This window comes from Haliotis rufescens, unplaced genomic scaffold, assembly GCF_023055435.1.
Source record: "Haliotis rufescens isolate VD_foot unplaced genomic scaffold, xgHalRufe1.0.p SCAF_16, whole genome shotgun sequence".
Classification (NCBI taxonomy): Eukaryota; Metazoa; Mollusca; class Gastropoda; order Lepetellida; family Haliotidae; genus Haliotis; species Haliotis rufescens.
Genome location: NW_025963846.1, coordinates 11291884 through 11314258, shown reverse-complemented (window position 1 = coordinate 11314258; position 22375 = coordinate 11291884). Strand labels below are relative to the sequence as shown.

Here is a 22375-nt window from a genome sequence, read left to right as displayed (position 1 = left end):
GATGAAACGTGTGACAGAGATGCATAAACAGACTCTTGTCCCCCTATATTCAGCCTAACTAGCTACTGAAAATTTCCACACAGTGCCCTCACCAGTCTAGCGGTACTAGAACACTCCACATGTTTCTATAACACACTATAACCGTCCGTGGTATACCGGATTGGAAGTTTGAACACCGCAGTAGCATCTTAATATAGTAACTTCCTGACGACTGCTTACATTGAATAGTATTACATTCCTGACGACTAATCGCTGTCCAAACACAATGCAATGAGCGCCTATCGAATCTCAACATAAACAATGTAACATAGTTACAATCATTGAATACACAGTGTCATTTAGAAAGTGGTCAACTGTTACTTATTTGGGATAACACTTTCTAAGTAAAGTACAGATTCTCATACTTTTTTGGTTAACAATAAAATACTCTGCCAAATAACAGTAGTTATGTAGTCTAACTATTTTGATTCATGGAAAACTACGAACTCGGCAAATTCGATGGCATATCTACGTCATCCATTTATGTGTTTCTTAGTCATCGATACAGCTATGAACAGGGACGTCTCTTTGCCAAATTCAGACACATGTACTTAAACGACCATAGCAATTCGTTGTAGAAAACTAACTAACTTGAATAGGCTTATTCCCCAACGACAGGTAAACACAGATATTTGTTGAAATTAACAAAGCTTCACTAACCATCATTGTGCCCCGTGTTTATGCCGTAGCGCTGAAGGATGTAAATATAAACGGTGCGCCGGAGTGGAGAGCCGGCCATTTGTCTGCTCATTCTTCCTAGATGACTAATACGTTAGTGCTGTACGGCTAGGTAAAACCCATTAACATACAACCCATTTAATCTGCCTTGACTATTTATGTTATGATATCTAGATCAGATGGGGGATATGATGCGATCAAAACTGAAAATGTTGTGACAGTGGTGAATAGATGGGGGTGGGGTGGGGGTACAAAGTACAAAAATCATAAAATACATTTCATTATATGCGTTAAATGTCATACAGTAATGTCCTGTTGTCAGTATGGATTGGCAAAAGTGTGCAAAAGTCGGTCTTATGTTCATACAAAGAAATGAAATAAATAAATACGTGTAAAGATTTGTGTCCAGCAAGCCAGCCATGAGATTCGGAAGAAATAGGACCCGATCTAGAGTAAGCTATCCCAACATTAAAAAAATCTACTACACTGTGAAAATGAAGATCGGTGGTTCGATCCCATGTCCGCGTCACACCAAGAGACCTTAAAAAGATGGTACATGTTGTTACCCTGCCTGGATCTGGCTCGGGAGTCAAAAAGTATACTGTGTCAGTGTGAGGTATCAATATTTAACTACGGGATGGTGAGGTGAGGTGAAATGGGGTTTAACGTCGTGTCCAAGATTATTGCACTTATATAGCGACGTGCATGCACGTGTGTGTGTTTGTGTGGCTGCTTGTACTAGTCCGGACTGATGCCGATTTATAGTGCTAGTTCACTGAGATACCAAGCCGCAGTTTAACATGAATACCCCACTCAGACACAGTATACTGACTCCGAGCCGACCAGTCCTTGTTTTAGCCCCTTAATGCCGAGCGCCAGACAGGGTAACAACAAGTACCATCTTTTAACGTCTTTTGGTATGACCCGGGCGGACGCTCTACCACTTGACCATGGAGGCGGTCCACTACGGGATGGTATCTCAGCACTACAAAACCGACATTAGTCTGGTAAAGAGACATACACACGGCGCGCGCACGCACACACGTTTCGCATTAAAAATTAAAAAAAACAAACTATTTCACTTCGGCTCACCCTCTGGGTGTCCCATACGCATCACAAAATGCCAAATAAAAATAATGTGACAGAATTGTAACAAATGTTATAACTGGGATAACACTTTCTTCGTTAAGTACAGATTTTATTACTTTTTTTACCGCTTTCTAAATGGCATTGTGTGCTCAATTTGACAGTTTTATCAGTAAGTCAAAGGTAGAATTGGCGAACTTACAATATAATTTAAATGTGTTCAAGAAGATGTAATTCAAGAGCACGCAACGTGCAAATAGTGAATTAATCGTCGGGGTGATTTCACATCGATGTCTCCTTACAGCAACTATTACGTAAAAAGATTTCAATTTCATGTGCACGTATTATATTAATGTGTCCAGTATGTGAAGATGTAAGAATCTAATAATTATCTGACTGTTATTATGCGGGCCCAACAAAGAAAATATGTACACAGCCAGTGAACAGCAAACATTCTCATTCTTCTCATATTTGTAGTTTTTATCAATAAGATATTTTTTAACGAAGACGATACATTGAAATTTGAAAAGAATAAGAATATATATATATAAAATCAAAATGCAAATTGTTCTTCACGACAAAACAGAATGTCTTGGCCCCATGTAATACACATTACACCTGCCTGTATAATGTGTGGATTAAAACGCTTGAGATTAACGAGTCATGGACAGGGAGTTCTGTCGATCTGGCCAACGGTACTGTCTGGAAAGTCGATTTTCCGGATTTATGAGGTTTTACTGCTCAAGAAAGAAGTTCAAGCTTACATTTTACTCAAGGTACAGTTTGGAACTATGTACCTGCCTCCACGTGCACACCCTGGCCCCGTTGAGATCCGGGTTAGAATAGGTCTTCAGCAACCCATGCTTGTCGTAAAATGTGACTAACGATAATCTCTTTCTTGGACACGGTTCGCCCCGATTATGTTTCTAGGTTTGTCGGCACCAGACCCGTGCTCGTGGGTTTCACCGAAGTGGTAAACGTCTGAGACCTGCATCACTTCGGGCTTTCCTCCCACATTAAGCTGACACGCCGTGATATAACTGGAATACTGTTAAAAGCGGCGTTAAACCCAACTCACTCACTCTTTCTTGGACAAGATCATCACCTGTCAACACCTTCTTGACGTGGCGACGTACACAATAGACACGTTTAATTAATATAATTTCCCCTTTTAGCTACAGTTCCATGTTGTTGTGTATATTTGCCACAAACTCTCATTAATGCTTTGATACGTTTCGGATCATGGGCCCCATTCCACCAGGGAGTCATTGTACAGACAGTTACACACTCGTGTGAGACCCCTGAAGACCCGGGTAGAGAATAGGTTTTCAGCAACCCATGCTTGCCGTAAGAGGCGATTATCGGGATCGGGTGGTCAGACTCGGTGATTTAGTTGATGCATGTCAACGTATCTCAATTGCATAGATTGATGCTCATGGTGTCAATCACTGGACTGTCTGGCCCAGAGTCGATTATTTACAGACCGCCGTCATATAGCTGGAATATTGAGTGCGGCGTTAAACAACCAAAACACAAACACCCTGGCGTGAGAGGAGGGGGTAAATCTCCTCCACACGTCCTGGGGACTACGTATTAATGGCTGATAATTCTTCCCGGTGTTCTCGACATGTCTCTTATGCTTATTTATGAGAATGTCAAGACTGTCGTGAGTGTCACCCTTACCCCCTTAACGCTAAACAAATGTATGTTTGCTGGTAATCCGACACTTATGAAATGACCTATGTTACTGTTGGCTTTCTTTCACCTTAAGCAAGCACTCAATGATATATATACCTGAAATACTGTTAGCTTTACCTGTAGGTAGTGAGTGAGCGAGTTTGGTTTTACGCCGTTTGAACATGCTAAGGGAATACGGTTTTACGCCGCTTGCATCACAAAATTTCAAAGTCGTATGGCAATGTATCTAGAGATTTGGCCGAAGATATTATTGTTTACCACGAGAATAGGCATAGTGCTGGCAGTCGATAGACCACAAACGGAGATAATTGTGGGATTCGAACCCATGAAAAGCCATTTAGTAGCATAGAGATGCCTTAGACCAATGTGCAACCCTGTGCACCAAGTTAAAAAACGAAGACACGAAGCTCCCGTATTTCTTAAGACTTGGTGAGAATTATTTCTTGTCCGTCGTCAGATAAATGTACTGTTGTCACAGAACTACTGTCCTTGTTTGGATTCCGTGCAGATTACGCCCCCCATTACCTATGTTTCTCTGTGAGTCGACTGAATTGAGGATCGGATGGTTAACAGTGTGTGACCTGGCTGAGTGAGTGAGTGAGTGAGTGAGTTAGTATGGTTTTACGCCGCCTTTAGCAATATCCCAGCAATATCACGGCGTGGGACACCAAAAATGGGCTTCACACATTGTATCCATGTCGAGAATCGAACCCGGGTCTTGGGGTGACGAACGAACCCTTACCACCAGGCTACCCGACCGCCCCAAGGCTGATTGTGTGTCATAACGCCGTGTATAGATGCTCATGCTATCAACCACTGGCTTGCTGGCACTGAATGGATTATTTGTAGGCACCAGTGATGCAGCAGGAAGAGTGATGATTGTGTATGAAAGAACATTCACAAGCATAATTACTGATTGTTCTTCTTATCTCAAATAGGCAGTCATGTCGTGGTCAACCTTGCTTACGATATGCACCCCAGAACCCATTACCCAAACGTGTGTGTTTGTTTGTTGTTTAACGCCGCACTAAGCAATATTCCAGCTACATGACGAGGGTTTTCAAACAATCGAATCTGGACCAGACAATTCAGTGATTGATATCATGAACATCAATCTACGCAATTGGGATACGATGCCATGCATCAACCAAGTCAGCGACCACCCGCTTCCTTAAGTCGCCTCTTACGACAAGCATGGGTTGCTGAAGAACTATTCTTACCCGGATCTTCACGGGTAAACACACGTGTGTGCGGTATGCCTTCAGTCGTGTGTTCCTTTATCATATGGGGTCACGGATGGCCCAGTCGTCTAAGGCGCCGCGATTCGCTGTGCAGAGTTGCGTCCCTTGGGCACGCCAGAAACCTATGATTGTGGGTTCGAATCCCGGTTCGCCCCGATTATGTTTCTAGGTTTGTCAGCACCAGACCCGTGCTCGTGGGTTTCACCGAAGTGGTAAACGTCTGAGACCTGCATCACTTCTGGCTTTCCTCCCATATTAAGCTGACACGCCGTGATATAACTGGAATACTGTTAAAAGCGGCGTTAAACCCAACTCACTCACTCACTCACTCACTCCTTTATCATATGCCTTAAGGGGTAACTGTTGTTAATAAATTCTAACACAACACAAAGGAGGATTCTATTCGGTGTATTGTTATACCCACACAAAAGAAGTTTCATATAAATCAGCGTTGTGTTTGGATAAGTGGATATCGACAACACTAAAAGTAGTCATTATGAAAGTAATGGCATTTACTTTCCACTGAAGCACTCAGTCATTGTGAAACTGATTGGCTAAAGACGACCTGTCAATCAAACAGCTGACCTCTGCATACTGACGCAGGTGCCCGTGTAGACCTGCATTGAGTGGTAGTGTATTGAAGTGAAACTGTGTATTTATTCGTATAGACTCCGTCTAGACCGTTTTATGACAATGGCGACGCGGTGTTGTGTAGCCGTCGTTTGACTCGCGACAAACCCGACAGACGACCACACATAGACTTGCTACAGAGTCGTCAAGATGGCTCAAATAGTCAGAATCTACAATCGACTCTGATCGACAAAGATTTCTTATGAACATGGAAAGGGTTTTGTAGTTTGTATTTAGATGCCCCTCTTATATGATTGGTGATATGATTTGTGATATGATTTGTGATATTTCCGTGCTTCTGACACTCACGATTAAACCTTTGTTCTGTGAGTGAGTGAATTTTGTTTTACGCACTTTGAATAGTATTTCAGTTATATCATGACGTGTCAGCTGGATGTGGGAGTAGACCCAACGCATACGGTAGAAGAACAAAATCATTGTCCAGTTAAAGCAAACATCATTATGAGCTCAAATCCGAAACGCAAATCCATGATCAGCAGATCCTGCAACTGCTAAGGGAAACTACTCAGCGTGTCCAGGTTTATATGATCTAGCTAACACATACATACGGTGTTTCTGTTATATACTTAAGATGCCTCTTAATAGTGACGTTGCTGAGATATAACAAATATGTTTCGATGATAAAGCTGAATCACCTGGTATTTCTGTGATATAGCTGAGCTAAACCTCTTATGTGTCTATGATAGTATGACCGCCTCCGTGGTCTAGTGGTAGAGCGTCCGCCCGGAGAGCGGAAGGTCGGGGGTTCGATCCCCAACCGCGTCATATCAAAAGACGTTAAAAGATGGTACTTGTTGTTACCCTGTCTGGCGCTCGGCATTAACGGGCTAAGACAAGGACTGGTCGGCTCGGAGTCAGTATACTGTGTCTGAGTGGGGTATTCATGTTAAACTGCGGCATGGTATCTCAGTGAGCTAGCACTATAAATCGGCATCAGTCCGGACTAGTACAAGCAGCCACACAAACACACACACGTACATGCACGTCGCTATATAAGTGCAATAATCTTGGACGCGACGTTAAAACCCCATTTCACCTCACCTCACCTGTGATAGTATGAAGTTTCTAATGTTTCTGTGGTATATCTGAGGTATTCCTCTGATAGTGCTGAATGACCATTACCAATTATTTCACCATGTTGATAATACGTTTTGCCACGTATTGTATTATGAGAGTGAATATAGAATACATGCAGCTTTTACTCGTGAAGATCCGGGTTAGTATAGGTCTTCAACAACCCAGGTGACTATGCTTGTCGTAAAAGGCGACTCACGGGATGGGGCGGTCAGGCTCCCTGACTTGGTTGATGCATGTCATCGTATCCCAATTGCTTGGATCGATGGTCATGATGTCAATCACTGGATTGTCTGGTCCAGACTCGATTATTGCTGAGTGCGGCGTTTATCAACAATCAAACAAAACAAACAAAAACACACACCTTAAATGTTGCCACACTGTGGGTCACTATAACACACAACATATACCACAGGCAGTGTGGCAATTGTCGTGTTACCAACGACCAAAGATGGTTCTCCAGCAAGTTAAGAAGTATTCCAGACATTAAACGACAGCGAATACCAAAATCGGCTTCACACGTAATTGAACCCGGACTTTCGGCGTGAGTGAGTGAGTGAGTGAGTTTGGTTTTACGCCGCTTTTAGCAATATTCCAGCAATATCACGGCGGGGGACACCAGAAATGGGCTTCACACATTGTACCCATGTCGGGATTCGAAACCGGGTCTTCGGCGTGACGAGCGAACGCTTTAACCACTAGGCTACCCGACCGCCCCACTTTCGGCGTGAAGAGCTAACGCTTATCTAAATGGCTAATAATCTTCCCGACTCGTGAAGATCCGGGGTAGAATAGGTCTTCAGCAACCCAATTCGATTATACTTGTCGTAAGAGGCGACTAAAGGGATCGGGTGGTCAGGCTCGCTGACTTGGTTGAAGCATGTCATCGATCCCAATTGCGTGGATCGATGCTCATGATGTCAATCACTGGATTGTCTGGTCCAGATTCGATTATTTACAGACCGCCGTCATATAGGTGGAATATTGCTAAATGCGGCGTAAAACAACAAACAAACAAATCAATCACCCCAGAATGACCGAAGGACAGCAAAAGACTGATAGCGGCCTAATATCCATGACATCTACATAGAAATAACAAAAGTTAAAATCGGCATTACACCTCGTATATTTTCAGTCCTAAAATAACTCCACCAGCTTTGTGATATAAAAGGAGTCTTACACCAAGTCTACCAAGGCGATGATCCACCCGATTACCTCCTTGAAGTATATAATGATAGAGCTGACATACCCCGAGATGCTATCTCCCTGTAAAGTACCTCCAGTGTGCTCCGTCTGATGACCCCTGCTGCTTGCACACCTGGCTAGAGTCATGATAATGCAAACTGAACGCTGTCTACCTGGAGTTGGTAGTCTGGGTATGTACAGTCTTCAGTGTTGTGCAACCAACACACTTATGATGATGTTTGATGTCATGATAACCATCTGAACAAATATTTAACTTCGGACTACTCTGTTTGTTTGGAGTTAAGGTAAGTTTTTTTTCTGTCTTGAGAGCTCTGCGTCGATCAATTCGATAAATAAATGGACAATTTCAAGTGCGATTATTTGTTATCCTTTTAAATATGTTAGGCGTTACGTTAATACCTATCATGCGATTAACTGATCATGGTTTGTTTCGCAATTTAAAAACCTTTAAACTTTGTTAACGTCAGACTCAATCATCTGATTAGCAGGAGAACCCCTGGAAACAAATGATTGATCGGTCTGAATCGGTGTTTTTCAATTAACGTGATCAAATGTTAGCACATCAATGACAAGATAAAATACCAATAATTGACATCGATCCCACACTGGGCGTTTGGTAGATGTAATGAAATGAAAAACAAATTACTGATAATCAATAAACACTTTGCCATTCGTTTTATACGCCTTGTTTGCAAAGACGTGTGGTATTCTGAAGTTTTCTATTTGGGTCCAGACCACATATATGTGTATACTCAAACACTTAATAAACGACACGTGAAGATCTAGGGTAGAATAGGTCTTCAGCAACCCATGCTTGCCGTAAAATGCGACTATGCTTGTCGTAAGAGGCGACTAACGGGATCGGGTGGTCAGGCTCGCTGACTTGGTTGATGCATATCATCGTATCCCCATTGCGTGGATCGATGCTCATGATGTCAATCACTGGATTGTCTGGTCCAGACTCGATTATATACAGACCGCCGTCATATAGCTGGGATATTGCTTAGTGTGGCCTTAAACAACGAACAAACAAACAAACAACCTTAATAAATGGGTGTTTGGGGTAGTGCTAGGATATGGTTTGACGAAATATTTATAGTTCCAGAGTTCACACTATTATTACTAGTACCATGGTCCACTTACCCAGACTCTTATCACCACCTGACCATTTCACTGTCCGGTTTAACGAGTTTTAAATGACATACTTCCAATATGTGTAGACATCGTGGTGGATAACATCAAATCATACATTCGTCACCACTCGCCCCTTTCCGTAACCTGCAACAAGACTCGTCCCCCTATCGATGAATGTTATGTGCGAAAATACGACAAACCAACCAGAATGCGCGTATGATTTCAAGTTCTTCGTCAAAGAATCCCTCAGAAATAATTTTTGATTTTACATATGTTTTGCATCTTAAAATATACCCAAGACACAGTTACATGTGTTCAGTCATACTGTATAATTCCGCACGTCCCGATGTGCTTTAAATTGCATCTAAAATATATATAACACATGGGGAAATAATATGTGAACCATTACGTAACGAGTTGACAATTGTTTTAGGTATGACCGTTTGCGCTAAGACGGAACCCGGTCACAAAAATGGCCACGAGAGGGGCACGAATGCAAATCATAATGTGCACACGTTGTAACTGTTACGCAGAGTAAAACCAAAGAAAGAGTATTCTGTACCAACCATAAAAGCTTGAAAACACATCTAATAAATAGGTTAAAACCAGCAAATACGGACTTTAAGCACATTATATAATAATAAAGGATGATGCTTTTATAAGTTTTCTATAGAAAGCTCCACGCGGCAATAAATTGCTATAGGTCCCTTTCATTCACAAATGTCTAATTTCTCCCCGCATGGGGACTCAGTATGGCACATGGCATGGCTTGGTTTTATAATGCAACAACGACTCCCCTATGTGCTGAATTGCATTCTGATATTGAAAAACAAACAGACTGTTGGGCATAGATTCTATGATAATTATCTGTGAGTTAATTGCCCTGAACGCTCCCATTACCATAGCTTCGATTGTGTGGGCATGTGTTGATAAGAAGTTATGAATGAAAGCATTATGTATCTCTTTCAAGTCACCGACATGTAATAGCACTGACACATGTCGTTATTGTAACTACCAAATGCCCCTTTGCGCAAATGGACACGAATTTATTTACGATTGGCGTTATTGCCTTGGAAGAGTCCATTATTAACATAGGTCTTTGCACCTGCCTGAGATTGGCAGTTTAAGGGTCAGGCTGTAGCGGTTGGGTGTGATATATTATTGGAGATCAAATCTTTAAGGGCTTCTTCCGTTTCAGAGTCCTCACACCTGTAACAGACTTACCTGGTCGGCCCTTTGATGACAAGGGACGCTGACCTCCTACTGTGCTAACTGACCAATGGTCAGTGGACGCTGCACGAGCCATCTGTCGCGTGCTATTACTTGACGTCTCGGTTTTGAAAATTGACATCCTACAGTTTCTCAATGAATAACCTGCTACAGATACTAAGAGAAGAGGTGGTAAGTACGCTTTCTGCATATATTTCTCACATATATTCAGTAACAGTTATGTTAATTCTTCAAAACAATCCAAATTATCCTTCAATATAGTTTTAGTGTGTGATCGTTCCACTTTAAAGCAGGGTGTGCTGTGTGTGCGTACTCACTCGAGTGAGTGAGTGAGTGAGTGAGTGTAAAAAGGACATAATAAAAATCGAAAAGTAAATTAATAAGCGAGTGAGTGACGTCAGCTCACGCCGCTTTGAACAGAATTGCGACGCCTTAGACAACTTGGACACCCGTGCCTCCAGATGTACATCAACCTTTTGTTTGTAAATGATTCATTATTCTAACCAGTGAATATGGTAGTACGCTGCTTTTAGCAATATTGTCGCAATATCATGGCGAGAGACACAACGAAATGGGCTTCGCACATTGTACCCATGTGGGGAATCGAACCCGGGCCTTCGGCGTGTGGAGCGAACGCTTTCACCACAAGGCTACCCCACAGCCCCTACCCCCCAAAAAAATGAAAACATGGACCGCAAATATACATTGTCAGTTTATTCAAAGTGGATTTTTTATCTTTAGATCTAATGTGATCAACGTTAAAAAAAGGTAATAAATGATTTTTTAAGACGCCTTGAGAGCCAGCGTTTTTATTAGACATTAGTGAGGGGTAGACGTTTTTATGTCTGCCGTTGATTCGAAGACCGGCGCTAAGATCGGCGTATAGGGCAAGACCCGGCGATACCCCACACAACCCGGTTTACAGTTCGGCGCCGTGTTCTTGTTCATTTATTACCCTGAATGACGAGCAATAATACAAACTGGGCCGCGCAGCGTGACTAGACTGTGGTACTTTGCTTTGGTTTAATATATTCTCCTGGAAAAAAAGTTAAGCACCAGTTACTCAAAGTTTCCAGCTAAATTTGGCATTGGTTTAATCGTACCCTGTATTACTTTTCAAAAGAAACACATTGGTTTCTGTTTACAAATTTGCATACCCATATTGTACATGTATTTGGAAAGATGTAAACAAACTTTAAAAATAAATTGTATCATTGTCTGACATATGTTTAATGACAAACTTACATGCGAAACACGTACATGACAAATCATTATGAAAATATATATTAAAACATTCCAAATTGTAATTTCAGCATCTGGCTGAGACATATCCGGTTTACTATCACACTGCAGTGTGTCTGTCCCCATCGCTTTCAGTATTGCACTATAGTATATACTATGCATGTATGTGTGTGTGGTGTGCGTGCTTGCGTGTGTGCGTGCGTGCGTGCGTGCGTGCGTATAGGTAGGTAGGTAGATAGATAGATAGATAGATAGATAGATAGATAGATATTATAGTGCAATAATATTGAACGCGACGTTAAACCCCATATCATACTCTTTGTCAGAGTAATAGGCTAACGCTTAGTCAGACAACAGCTCTGTCTTAAATAAAGAGGAAACCCAGTGAGATTGGAGGTTCATAACCTGTGGAAAATCTAGACTTGCTTCATTTGGGTTCATTGCATTACAATAAGGGGTGGGCGGAAGGGAACATAATATAGTTAACTTGTTATAGTGTAAACTATCAAAGTAACGATTAGCCTCAGTGTCTCCAGTCCAGCATACGTATCTTTTTGGTGTTTGCCATTCGTCACTCCTAAAACTGGTTTTGCCTGTAATCCGCCCCGACACTGGTTGTCGCTGTCAAATTCTCCTGTGTGTATAACGTGTTGGGTACAGCAGCAGCTTCCATTCCGGGTAGTCAGACTTGCGCTTTATTTTACAACGGTCTTTATCGGTCGCGTTCCCCAAATATACATCATATCCATAAGGATTTATTAAAGGATGCTATCGAACGATATCTGAAGGCTGGAAGACCTAATATAACACGTGGCCTGCACATGTCAGACTGGAATTACGTTTTTGCACACGACACTAGTCAGGACTTATGGGAAGAAAAACCAAGTGATACTAAAAATAGCACGTTAATGAAAGCCTCGTTCGGGGATGAGGCACAACTTGGAATAAGCACTCAATAGCTACCCCAATTCACGCTGCTAATGGCCAACACTTTTATTCGCAACAAGCGTTACGTGTAAACAGCGGTCATAGGGCGACATCGCGGTTTAGGAATGTTTTCTGGGGTTGATTGTCGTTTCTAGTGTAAATATAAACAACACAGCAGCTGTGAAGATAAAATCACAGGTATTGGAAGATATTGACATGATATTGACTGTGATGATTATTTGCCACAGAATATTTAATCGCCTAACTTTAAAATCAAGTTTATGTGTTTGGATAAAATGACACGCGCGATATGTGCATATTACAAATTTTACGAGACAGCAGATGGGGAAATAATGCGCATTGCCCCCCATCACGCTTGACAGGAGTAATTGAAGATACATAATTGAACAGTCGCCGCTGCACTACCCCAACCCCACCCCTCACCCCTCACTCCCACCCTCACCCCCACCCTCCAGATACACTCGACCCCGGAGTACCTACTGTAGTCGGAGATAAACATGTCTACTTTTATTTAATGCTACCAAATACAGAAGCACCAAGGGAGGTTAGTGTGAAAGCTTAACCTGTGATCCTATGTTTGCGTAACATGGTTTGTAAGACACTTGAATTATTGAATAACCTGGAGTATAATATTACTTGCTTTATGATATGATTGTACACACTTGTGTTGCTTTGACCGAAGACGTAAAATTCAAATGGCGGGACAATAACCTATAGTGTCGACGTGTCGCTAGGTTTACAGGCGGCAACAAAGGAGCAATATTTCGGAATTAAAGTAGATGGCTCAAAGAGTCTGCGTACCCTGTTTGATTGTTTACATTGTCACACTATAAATCAAATCGACGTGTGGACTCCTTATAGCTTCATATCAGCTGTTCATTGAATGATTATTATAGTAATATCAACGGATGAAGCCAATGAAATGAAAAATTAATATGAAAACGACAGTTAATGATTACTCGACCAACATCTAGTTGCCAGCGCATAAGAAATATGCAGATTTGAATTTGTAATTCTTTAAATTCTCAACCCAATAAAACAGATGTACATTTTTAAACGTCCACGTATATAGTAGCGCTGTTCGCTGGTATAACGTACTGCGTTGCGTGTATAATATATTTCCAAACAAATATCGACTAAAATAACACCACGCTAAATATACCCATTAGGGAGATGGGGTTTCACGTCGCGTTCAAGATTGTTGCGCTTATATAGTGACGTGTGTGTGTGTGTGTGTGTGTGTGTGTGTGTGTGTGTGTGCTTCAACTAGTCCGGACTGATGCCGATTCATAGTGTAGCAACCCGTGACACCTTACCGCAGTTTAATATGAATACCCCACACAATATACTGAGTCCGAGCCGATCAGTCCTTACTTGCGCTGGGTAGGGTAACAACACGTACCATATTTTAACGTCTTTTGGCATGACGCGGTGGGGGATCGAACCCACGACCTTCCGCTTTCCGGGCAGACGCTCTATCCACTAGACCAAGGAACTGGCTGGTATTTCCATAGAGAAGTTCTTCAACAGTTGGGATAGTATCTTTTAAATCACACAGTGCCGCCTCCGTGGTCTAGTGGTAGAGCGTCCGCCCGGAGAGCGGAAGGTCCGGGGTTCGATCCCAAAAGATGTTATACCAAAAGACGTTAAAATATGGTACTTGTTGTTACCCTGTCTGGCGCTCGACTTCAAGGGGCTATAACAAGGACTGGTCGGCTCGGAGTCAGTATACTGTGTCTGAGTGGGCTATTCATGTTAAACTGCGACATGGTATCTCAGTGTGCTAGCACTATAAATCGGCATCAGTCCGAATTAGTACAAGCAGCCACACACACGACCGTGCATGCACGTCGCTATATAAGCGCAATAATCTTAGACGCGACGTTAAACCCCATTTCACCTTTAAATCGCACAAGAAAAGAAGCGCACGTATAATATATCCTTATACTCCCGAATACGCTGTGAAGTTAAACACTTAAAAGTAAGATAATAAAAGTACGTATCCAATTTGACTGGAACAATATTGTCTATTCTGAAAAGTTGTCAAATGTTTAGATGCGTGTAAATGCCCCTTGTAGCATCAACAGCAGAGGAACAAACATCAGCGCTTGCGACATCATCCATCCTTGTCTTTCCTGGACAATCGATCATATCAGCAAGTCTGTAGAAGTCTAATATAAACTTTCTAGATATTTCCACCAATAAATAACCATGTCGTTATAAACAATATATGTAGTCAGGTTCATCTTCTCAACTCTAATGGCACTTGTCAACATTTAAAATACTCCAAAGTGGCATACACCTGTGTAGAACTATCGGTGTAGAAATAGTCAGAAATTTCAGTATGAACATTTTGAATTTTAAAAAAATACCTACCGACCCTCACGAGCATTTCAATTTTTGCTACATAAACTAAACTAAAGTTGACATGTTGACAATGCGAGGACTCAATCTACCCCCTTTATACATCCCCCTTTACTTGGATTCTTAGTGTATATGTTAGATGACTCACTCACTATTCACGGTTAAATTATCCCCTCGCAGGTTTTTAAGTTTAACAATCAATTAAACCCAGCGGGTTGTTGAACGGCTATTCAAACCTCAGCCTTGGCCAAATGAGTAATTACCTGCACGGACCATGACACAGACAAACTAGATATATACCCGTGACAAAACCTGTCATAGACCGAGATCAGGGGGAAAGGAACTGATCTACCCCTCTGTACCCGGATTGGCTTAGGTTCTCTATTCTGTTGCTCCACATACCCGGTAAATTCGCCTTGAATTGCTACCCGTGAGTTGACGACAGGTGCACGGTTCGACTTTTTTCAATGTAGGCAAGTGCCATTATTTTGAGATATTGTGTTCTCGTAATTTGAGACCCTCACTTTCGCTGTCGTCACGCTATTCCTTTATTCCTGCTGTTTCTCAACTGGATTCTTGGGGAATAAAAAACCCAAAACTTTTAGGTTTTTGATTACGGTTTTCCTGTCTCTTGTCACTGTCGGGGTGGTATTTCAACTAGATTTCATTTCACGTTTGATTTTTTTCTAAGGGTAGAGGTTTTTTTTGTTTAATGGGTTACATACCTTGAATTCTTCTTGAGAAAAAAATATACAAATATGATGTTTAATTAATATTAGGCTTTTTAAAGCATAGCGTATTTTTGTGTAAAGAATATACATTTAAATAAATGCAAAATGTCGTTTATATTTTGCCTTCGTTCTCTTGACATGATTACCAAACAAATGGAAGACATTAAATTGTAATGGTCTTAAATGTTAGTAATCATAATTTTAAATTTCGACGACCTGAAATTTTGTCAATGAAAGACGTGGAGTTAAGTTTTAGTTATCAGTTTTTATTTCTTTTATCGAATGTAGATTCATAAATTTAATATTAGACAAAGCCGAATTGAATATCTACGCTACAGATAGGTAATGTGTGCTTGTGCGTGTGTGGGTGGTAGGGAAGGGGGGGGGGGGGGGGGGGGAGAGGGTGGTGTTGTGTGGGAGATAGTCTTATAGCGTCAGTTTAATAGTTTCCAAATAACGCAAAGTGACATATTCACACACTTCAAATATGTGTTCGTTTCAAATAATAATAGTTCATAATAGAGATTGATTGGTTACAATGTGTGACCTGGCTGATTGTGTGTCATCGAACCCCGACGGTGTTGCTCTTTACTTATGCTCTATCAACCACTTGTTTATCCTATGCCGTGTGTGTGTGAGTGAGTGAGTGTGATTTTACGCCGCTTTTAGCAATATTTCATGGTGGGGTACACTAGTAATGGGCTTCACACATTGTACCAACCATATAGGGAATCGAACCCGGGTCTTCGATTCCGACGAGCGAACCCTTTTTCACCTGGCTACCTCACTTCCCCTGTTCGGATACAACGACTCGCAATCAACCAAGTCACCGACCCTGACCACAAATACAGTACCATCGTGTTAATGGCATTCGACTTAGCGACGTTTCACTGTATTTCAAATCAAGAAGTGTGTTTGTTTGTTTGTTTAATGTTTATCGCCGCACTCAGCAATATTCCAGCTATATGACGGCGGTCTGTAAACTTTCGAATCTGGACCAGGCAATCCAGTGATTGACATCATGAGCATCGATCTAAGCAGTTGGGATACGATGACATGCATCAACCAAGTCAGCGAGCCTGACCACCCGATCCCGATAATCGCCTCTTAGAAGCATCGTCGCCTCTCGCGTCAAGCATGGGTTGCTGAAAACCTATTCTCTACCCGGGTCTTCAGGGGTCTCACACGAGTGTGTAACTGTCTGTACAGTAAGACTCGCTGGTGGAATGGGGCCCTGGATCCGAAACGTATCAAAGCATTAATGAGAGTTTGTGGCAAATATACACAACAACATGGAACTGTAGCTAAACGGGTAATTATATTAATTAAACGTGTCTATTGTGTACGTCGACACGTCAAGAAGGTGTTGACAGGTGATGATCATGTGCAAGAAGGAGACAACGAAAAAGCTTCTAACACATTCTTTTGATCTTCAAAGAGATGAGTTTAAGACATGCCTAGCTGTGATAAGCACAATTAACTCGACTTTTATCAGAGCCATAAAACCTGTGACGCTATAATATTACAGGGGGCTAGCTCAGAACACCCCCCACCCCATCCCATGCTCGTCCCCACTGACCAACTGAGCTAGCCACCAAGGGCCTTAACGACATTATTTACGACATCAAAGACTGACATGCGGTAATGTTCTGTCACGATTTGCGACAGTAGACGGTGAAGCGCCACTAGTGACACCCCCTTTAATTCAGCTCCATTAACTGCGGTAACCCGGCGACGTGCATCTGTTGGCATGTCGATGAATGCTGTCTCGCCTGGCGGACAGGTATGCGGTAATTGGATGGCTCGAACTCTACATCGCGTTACTGAAATAACGTTGCATCAAATATCTAAAATGTGTTACAAAATATCCCAAAATACCTTCAATGTAAAAATAAATAATTATGATTGACGAGAATGTTCGAACGTTGAACTTAGATTTTTTTTTATCAGAGCTTACGTTTTTAAGTGCGCTGCAGATGTATGTCACATCGCCAAGTGCTGGTTTGAGGTTAATTGTGCACGCTTGTGAAATCCTCGGGGGTGAGGTAGGTGGGAACGGGTGTGGGAGTGGGTGTGGGTGTGTGGGGTGTGTGAATGAGGGGTGGGGTCGGCTGTATGAACTCCGCAGCTGTATAGATCTACCCAATGCTTGTAAGGAATAGCCGACTAAGATAGTCTAGCCATATCATGGGATTCGCCATATGGGATTCGCATATTGGGGAATCGGGTCTTCGGCCCTGAAAACGCTTTGTCCCTGGTCCCTTGTGGGCGGAGGGTAGGTGGGGAGGTTAGATGTTGTCTGGGGAATAGTTTGAAAAAGTTGTCGCTTGAAATGCCGAGAGTAGTGACCGAATATTATCCACTCTGTGGTAAACTTCGCAGCCAACACCCAACACGCTGAATTCCATGAGCTATCTCAAATCCCAATTGCGTCAATAAATTAAGTTACGAAATTTATAGTAACTACGATAAGGCTGATTATCTAATAAAAGACCCGGGTCTTCAGCAACCCATGCTTGCCGTAAGGGGTGATGAACGGAATCGGGTGGTCAGGCTCTCTGACTTGGTTGATGCTTGTGATCGTATCTCTATTGCGTAGATCGATGCTCACGATCTCAATCACTGGAGTGTCTGGTCCAGACTCGATAATGTACAGACCCCCGTCATATAGCTGGAATATTGCTGAGTGCGGCGTTAAACAACAACCAACCAAACACGTCTAATAAAAGTCACTCATTTAAACGTATATATATATAATCGGCTGTCCGAGGTCTATCTAACATAACCTATAGTTACTTGTATAAACTGTTTTATACAGCAGTGATAATCAAAGCATAATATTAGATGATAACCATATAAATACACTACCGGGCAAAATAAAGTATATTTGAAAACTGGATTTATTGGTTTATTGGTTTATTTGACCAAAACTGAAAACTGTAACACTGCTAATGCACGGTCCATTTTCATCAAATCGCCATCGAATAACCGCGTCTTGTTTGTTTCAATTTTAGCCACCATCAAAGATATCGTTTATTTATTATAAAAATGTATAATAACGTGCAAAAAATATATCCATGAAATGTTCAAATGTAAACAGTTTGTATAAAAACATGTTTTCTTTTTATGAAACACGACCTAACGTCACCAAGGCCACAAATTCCTAATTGGATTATGTCCAAGAGCGAAACATTTCTTTTTCAACAGACAGAAAGCGTAACTTAACGTAAGATTACGTCTATAAGTAATGAATTGACAATAGGGGGTGAAGACTTAATATTTTCCACCAAATATACATCAAACGACGACCCCTCTGGGCCTTACGTCACCCCCACCACAGACACAGAAACGTCCACAAACGCATGTCACTGTAGGGGACGGGAGTAGCAGGGGTCATAAAACTAAACAAATACTTCATAGATGAGTATATAGACTCTTATAGATACATCAAGGGCAGCGCGTCTCGGCCGTTTCATGCCCCGTACTGCGGGACGCTGTGTTGTGAGGGACTTCTGGCGCAAATAAAAAATGATGTCTCCAGGCGATATAACTACGCATTCAGGTGTGCTTTGTGGTCTTTGTTGTTTGTAAAGCGTGTAATTGTTTTCTTCCTTCGGGTCTTAAGGGACGGTGTTTTGATGCTTTCATGTTGGACTTGCGTGTCAGATTTTACGCGAATTCGTGATAAAGTTACACGGTTAACAGTATATCTGGCACACTATAGACACTGCTGGTGATGTTACTTGCTTGTTTTTGTGTGTAGGACACCAGGGATTTACTCGCCCGAGTTTGAAAGAGGCGAGTCTGGTGTCGTTGGGGTCCTCATGTTCCCGTCTTGCGTTAAGGGTCACAGAAACCAGTCAAACAAAGAGCCGCACTTGGGTGTTGGAATACAAGATATATACACCTGTGCCCCGTTTCACAAAGCGAACTTAAGTCTATAAGATTGTTGTACCTCATTTCTATTAACAAAGATTTACGGTAGTCGTAATTCATGTACACCAATTTTAACTCACTCACTCATGAACGACACATAAAATTGCGACAGTCGAAACTAAGGTCAACGTAGGCTGTGCGTTGAGGGTTACCATAACATGGACTGACGACACTCGTAACTCATTTACGTTAAACATAGTATTACGACACGTAACTCATTTACGTAAACATAGAATGACGACAATCGAAACTCATTTACGTTATCATAGACTTACGACAGTCGAACTCATTTACGTTAATAGGGACTAACGACAGTCGGGACTCCTCTATCAGGGTTAACATCTCGTTAACATTGACTTTCGGCCCTACGGTCCAATAGTTAACTGAGGTCTTTGTTCTTCCGGAATTTAACATTATTGATCCTAGAAAAAGTCTTTGTTTGTATTTTTCGCGTTCTAAACTTTTTATATAAACCGGTGTATATAATGTGTTTAGAAACAAATATAGGTTGACGGATGTCCTAAAATGAGGACTGAGGAATATGATTTTACGCCGCTTTTAGCAACAATCCAGCAATATCACAGCGGGGGACTCCAGAAATGGGCTTCACACATTGTACCCATGATGGGAATCGAACCCGGGCCTTCGGCGTGACGAGCGAAGGCTTTAACCACTAGGCTACCCCACCGCCCCTGTCCTAAATGTCTTTTAAGGAGTGTCTAGACTCGAGTCGGTTGTCCTAGATTCAACTTGTTCGAACATGTTTTTTGCTAACTCATGATGTATAATCTACGAGTAAATGAATGCCGAAATTACAGATCACGTGTCTTAACGTCTAGCCCCCATGAAGATGTGGATTGGAATTGGTAATAATAGCAATCCATGCTGGTCGTAAGAGGCGAATAACGGGATCGGGAGGTCAGGCTCGATGACTTGTTTGACTTGTTTGATTCATGTCATCGTATCCCTATTGAGTAGAACGTTGCTCGTTGTGTCAATCACTGGATTGCGTGGTCCAGAATCGACTATTTACAGACAGCCGTCATATAGCTGGAAAGATTAATGAGTGCGACGCTGAACAACAAACAAACAAATCTAATGTCAAGACATAGGCTGGAAATGAGTTCCGTGGAGTGAGTGAGTGAGTTGGGTTTAACGCCGCTTTTAACAGTATTCCAGTTATATCGCGGCGTGTCAGCTTAATGTGGGAGGAAAGCCCGAAGTGATGCAGGTCTCAGACGTTTACCACATCGTTGAAACCCACGAGCACGGGTATGGTGCTGACAAACCTAGAAACATAATGGGGGAGGGGGAACCGGGTTTCGAACCCACAATCATAGGTTTCTGGCGTGCCAAAGGGACGCAACTCTGCACAGCGAATCGCGGCGCCTTAGACGAGCGGGCCACCCGTGCCCCCGAGTTCCGTGGAACGTAGCTTGTTCCTCATTAAAGTAAAGTTTAATGTTTTTGAGCAATGTATTTTGGATAAAAATCCAGAGCCGAGTTTAAACGTGTAGATGTGTCGATGCAGTCTCTCTCTGATTCTGCTTCAAACAAAATGGCGGCACCCAGTCAAGGCGGTCTGATCGATAACAACGATCTATATTTAACTTACTTGAGAACCTTGATTTAAAACATGAACAGATTTGGAAAATATTCGTAGACCCCAGTTGACGGTACGAATGCACTGCAAACCCTGCAAATGACCTAAATCCGCCCGACAGTTAACGAACCGGATGTCGATTTCGTAACGCGATTTTAAATAGGCCATGTATTAAAACTCCCGTGCCTTGGGAAGTTTGCTGGTGTGTGAGACTGTAGTGATTGGGTGGGTAAGTGAGTGAGTGAGGCTGGAGTGAGTGTTTGAGGCAGTGGTTGAGTGAGTGAGTGAGTGAGCGAGTGAACGAGCGAGTTGGAAGGATTTGGGTAGGTGAGTGAGTAGGTGATTGGCTGATCAAATGTATGAATGAATGAATGCATGGGAGAGGGACGGAGTGAGCGACGCTTTTATAAAAGTGACGTTCATATCAAGAAAGATCTTCACACATTGTAGTGAGGGTGTCCTAGTGGTTCGATGTGCTGAGTTGCGTCCCTTGAGCACGCCAGAAACCTATGATTGTGGGTACGAACCCCGGTTCCACCCGACTATGTTTCTACGTTAGTGTCAGCACCATACCCGTGGTCGCGGGTTTCACAGAATTGGTGAATCACGGGCTTTCCTTCCACATTAAGCTGACACGCCATGATATAACTGGAATAATATTAAATCGTCGTTAAACCCAACTCACTCACTCACTCACTCACTCACTCACTCACTGTACCGACTCAGGAAATCAAACTCGAGCAAACGCACAAGACACCCTATCCCTCACAGTTACCATGACAATACCTTTACATAGACACATGTCGGGACGTGCCTATCTCTCATATCTACACTAACATTCCCCGACCTCGGCAGGGAAGACAATACAAATTGTTCATTCGTAAAACCGTTCAGGTGAGTAAACAATACTTTCAAATGTTGAGAAGTTTAATATATATGCATGTGGATGAAATGTCACGTGTTTTGTTGGGAAGTCCGAACACCCTCAAGCTCCCCAGCTTCTATTACTCCCATTGCATAAGCAACGTAAATATTCCCTGGCATTTACGTAACGTGTGTGTATATTTAGACTTAGCACATTCCACGATTTCTTAGAGTCAATGTCACAAGGCATGTCCTTAAAATCCCTGCTCAAATATGTCGCCTCGCTTCCTTTTGTTATTTATCGCGAAAGGCGCATGGGAGTCTTACTGGAGTTGACCCATCGCGTGATTAGGGAATGTACAGGGTTTGCTCTTGAAGATGTGGATCTGTTGAAGAGCTGTTGACTGATCATTATACCACCAGCACACACACTTCCAGGGGGTGACGTCATATGGGGTCAGGCCAACGCGTAAGTTGCGAGTATTCGTTTGGAGATTTCTGTCTGCAGATGAGGCAGCAGTGGCGTAATACAAGGTAATGTGCTGTGTCTAATTGATCGGGGATAGATGGAATGTGTGTCCACTCTCGTTGTCTCGAACCCGGCGATCTCGAGGTGTTTGTGTATGTCAGTTATATAGCTGGTGTATATA

General features: G+C 42.3%; 1 protein-coding gene across 5 annotated transcripts in view; it reads left to right on the top strand.

Annotated features, from left to right (window-relative positions):
* Nucleotides 1-7718: 7718 nt before the first annotated feature.
* LOC124134874 overlaps nucleotides 7719-22375 on the top strand; it is a 42323-nt gene continuing 27666 nt past the window's right edge. Inside the window, exons 1-2 of one of the 5 annotated variants that reach the window (XM_046499963.2) lie at nucleotides 7719-7843; nucleotides 10006-10208. In XM_046499963.2, coding sequence (XP_046355919.2) covers nucleotides 10173-10208 — 36 coding nt within the window. In that variant the 5' untranslated portion in view covers nucleotides 7719-7843; nucleotides 10006-10172. Of the gene's footprint in view, nucleotides 7958-9942; nucleotides 10209-21966; nucleotides 22260-22375 lie in introns of those variants that run through there. The other 4 variants (XM_046499953.2, XM_048396863.1, XM_046499973.2 and 1 more) reach the window with 4 other exon arrangements.